This window comes from Eimeria maxima, genomic scaffold (genome assembly GCF_000499605.1).
Source record: "Eimeria maxima Weybridge genomic scaffold, Emw_scaff981, whole genome shotgun sequence".
Lineage (NCBI taxonomy): Eukaryota > Apicomplexa > Conoidasida > Eucoccidiorida > Eimeriidae > Eimeria > Eimeria maxima.
In genome coordinates this window covers 5,693-9,036 of record NW_013564054.1, presented here as the reverse complement: position 1 = coordinate 9,036, position 3,344 = coordinate 5,693, and the positions used below count along the sequence as shown (strand labels likewise).

At 45.6% G+C, this 3,344-nt stretch overlaps 1 protein-coding gene across 1 annotated transcript; it reads right to left on the bottom strand.

Moving 5' to 3' along the window:
* Positions 1-402: 402 nt before the first annotated feature.
* On the bottom strand, positions 403-2,368 carry EMWEY_00046820 (syntaxin family protein, putative; the record flags this gene model as incomplete). Its single annotated transcript, XM_013479216.1, has 6 exons — positions 403-479; positions 605-739; positions 933-1,077; positions 1,312-1,395; positions 1,981-2,077; positions 2,325-2,368. The coding sequence occupies 6 exons, from the start codon at positions 2,366-2,368 to the stop codon at positions 403-405; spliced, it is 582 nt and encodes a 193-aa protein (XP_013334670.1).
* Between the last annotated feature and the right edge of the window lie 976 nt (positions 2,369-3,344).

Below are 3,344 nucleotides of genomic sequence, written 5' to 3'. Positions count from 1 at the left end.
CTATCTAGCCGGTTGCCCAGCACTCTGTCCAGCTAGCTGTTGAGAAACCTGCCTAGCTAGCTCTCTAGTCATTTGTCTAGCTAGCTGTACAGCCAGTTATCTAGCTACCCGTCTATACAGTTGTTTAGCTAGCCATCTAGCTAGCTGTATGGCCAGTTATTTAGCCGGTTGTGTAGCTAGCTGTCTGGCTAGCTGTCCAGTTAGGTTCCCAGCTAGCCGTCTAGCCAGCTGTTTAGCCGGTTTTGTAGCTAGCCGTCTGGCTAGCCGTCTAGCAAGTTGTCTAGCTAGCTTTATAGCTAGCTCTCTAGCCAGTTTCGTGGCTAGCTGTCTAGCTAGTTGTCTATCAAGCTGCTTAGCTAGCTGCTCCTCTGTTGAGCAGCTAGCTGCATGCCTGCTGCTGCACTAGGAGATGATGAGCAGCACGAACAGAGCAACAGCAATGCAAAACAACCAAACAATTGTCCACAGCTGTCGGGTGTCTGCAGCAGTAAAACAGCAACAAGAACACCTGCATGCAAAGAATTAAGGATAGCAGCAACAGCAGCAACAGCAGCAGCAGCAACAGCAACAGCAGCAGCAAGAAAAGAGAGGGAGAGGGACTTACCCGAGCTGCGCACAACCTTGGCTAGTCGCCGCATGAGGAAGTTCATTTGGCTAGCTGCAGCACAAACGCAGTAGATGCTGTTGTTGCTGCTGTTGCTGCTACTACTGCTGCTGTGTTTCTTGCTGCTTCTGCTGTCTAGGCAACCGTTCAGCAGCAGATACAGCTGTTGCTGCTGTTGCAGCAGCAGCAGCAGCAGCTACTACTACACCATCAGAAACCGCCGCAACAACTACAAGACCAGCTACAGCAATATAAACTACAACACCAAAAACAGCAGCAGCAACAGCAGCAACAGCAGCAGCAGCAGCAGCAGCAGCAGGATATTTACCTTGTCTCTCTACAGTATCATCAAGATCAGTAAGCATTCTTTGCTGTGTCTCTAATTCTTGATTAATTGTTAATGCTGTCTCATGTAATCTTGTTGCTGCTGTTGCTAATTCCTCTAGTTGCTGGTCTTGCTGCATCACCAATGTCTGCATGCATACATGCATGCAGCAGCAGCAACAGCAGCAGCAACAACAACAGCAACAGCAGCAGAAGAATCCAATGGGGAAAGGGTCCACAACGATAATAGTAAACCCTAAACCCTCATCCTTCTACTCCTCAATATGTGTCGTAAATACCTGCTGCTGCTACCTTCTGCTGCTGCTGCTGCTGCTGCTGCTGCTGCAGTTACGTGCTGCTGCTGCTGCTGCTGGTGGTGTTACCTGCTGCTTCTGTTCGATTTCTTCAAAGAAATCCCCTCGGGCTGTTGGGCCTTCATTTAGCCAAAAAGGAGAGGCTGCTGCCGCCTAAGAAACACAAACCCTAAACCCTAAACCCTAAACCCTAGCCTTGCAGTAGCAAAAGTTACCTCAATGACAATAAAGAGTTTATTAGGGTTTAGGGTTTAGGGTTTATACGAGGGTTTAAACTCTCGCCTGCTACCGTTGTGTCTAGCTAGGGTTTAGGGTTTTGATACTGTTTAGGGTTTAGGGTTTAGGGTTTAGATAGGGTTTAGGGTTTAGATAGGGTTTAGGGTTTAGGGTACCTTAACATCAGCCTTGAGTGCATCAAGTTGCTGCTGCTGCTGCCTAACAAATAATCTTCTTCTTTCTACTTCCTCTGCATGCAGCCCCAACCTCTGCTGATGTTTTGCTGCAACAGCAACAGCTCTCTCTAAGGCACGAAGATCTTCGCCTAATGCCTCCATTGAATTATCTATTGTATTCTTCAAGCTGCAGCAGCAGCAGCAGCAGCAGCAGCAACAGCAGCAGCAGCAGCAGCATTAGCAGCAGCAGCAGCAGCAAGGGGAGGAGGAGGAGGATTAGGGGGAGATGGAGGGGCAAGACAAGTAACAGTGTCTGCAACTATATTGAGGTGTATGTACAGCTGACTTGCCTGCTGCACTTGTCTATATGTCCTCGTGTCTGCAGCTGCTGCTTCCATTCGTGCTGCAGCCGCTGCAGCTCAGCAAAGTTCGCCTGCACCTCACTGCAGCAGCAGCAACAACAGCAGCAGCAACAACAACAGCAGAAACAGCAGCAGCAACAAGTGTACATGCAGTTCCTCCAATTCAAAATAACAGCACAGCTGCTGCTGCTGCTGCTGCACGACAAGAAGCAACATCAGCAGCTGCTGCTCTGAGAGCAGCACTTGCAGGAGCAGCAACAACAACAGTAACAACACCAGCAGCAACAGCAGCAGCAGCAGCAACAGCAGCAGCAAGACGGTAACATACTCGCGAGCTGCATAGAAAGGATCTCCCATATTGTTCTCCATCATCTTCGATGCAGCAGCAGCAGCAGCAGCAGCAGATGCCTAGTTCTGCTGCTGCTGCTGCTGTTGTTGAAGTAGGATGTGCTGTTACGTTTGCTGCTGCAGTTGCTGCAGCGGTTGACACCCTATCTATTGTTACGTTTGCTGCTGCTGCTCCTGCTGCTGCTCCTGCTGTTCTGGCTCCTCCTGCAGCTTGATACCCTCGTAGCTGTCTATGAGTATGAGCAGCGGCAGCAGCAGCTGCTGCTGCAGCTGCTGCTGCTGCCGCTGCTGCCGCTGCTGCTGCAGAGTTGCAGCTTTAATTAAGTGTATAACGTTAATAATAAAACATAAATAATAAAAATAAATAAAATAAATAAAAAAAGAAGAATAAATGCTGCTGTCTATTGATCTTTTGCTACCTACCCTGCTGCTGGTGTTGTTGCTGCTGCTGCTGCTGCTGCTGCTGCTGCTGCTGGATGCTGCTGGGAGCGTAAAGGTATTCAATAAACGGCAAATAGAATATTAAATGACTGAATATTATTTGTATAAGGGGTAAAAACAGAGAAAAAACAAAGAAAGACGCATGCATGCAGCCCCAAAGCGCAGCCGACAATAGGGAGGCAAAGGCCTGTCTTTCTTATGTATGTATTTATTTATTTATTCTATTTATTTATTTATATTTACATGTTTAATTAAATATTATTATTTTTATTTAATTAATTAATTATAATTAATATTTTTATTTTATTTATAATTATTTAAAGAAATAAATGTATTTAGTATAGCTGCCTATACACCGCAAATATTCCTTTTTTTATTAATATAATAATATATATAGTAAGAATTATATTTAATTAAATAATTAATTAATTAATTAAATTAATAAAAATAATTTAAATATTTCCTTCCCCCGTGTCTTTATTTGTCTCCTTATTTGTCTCCTTTTTGTCTCCTTATCCTTCCTTATTTGTCCCTTCCTCCCGTCCCTCCCCCCCCCCCG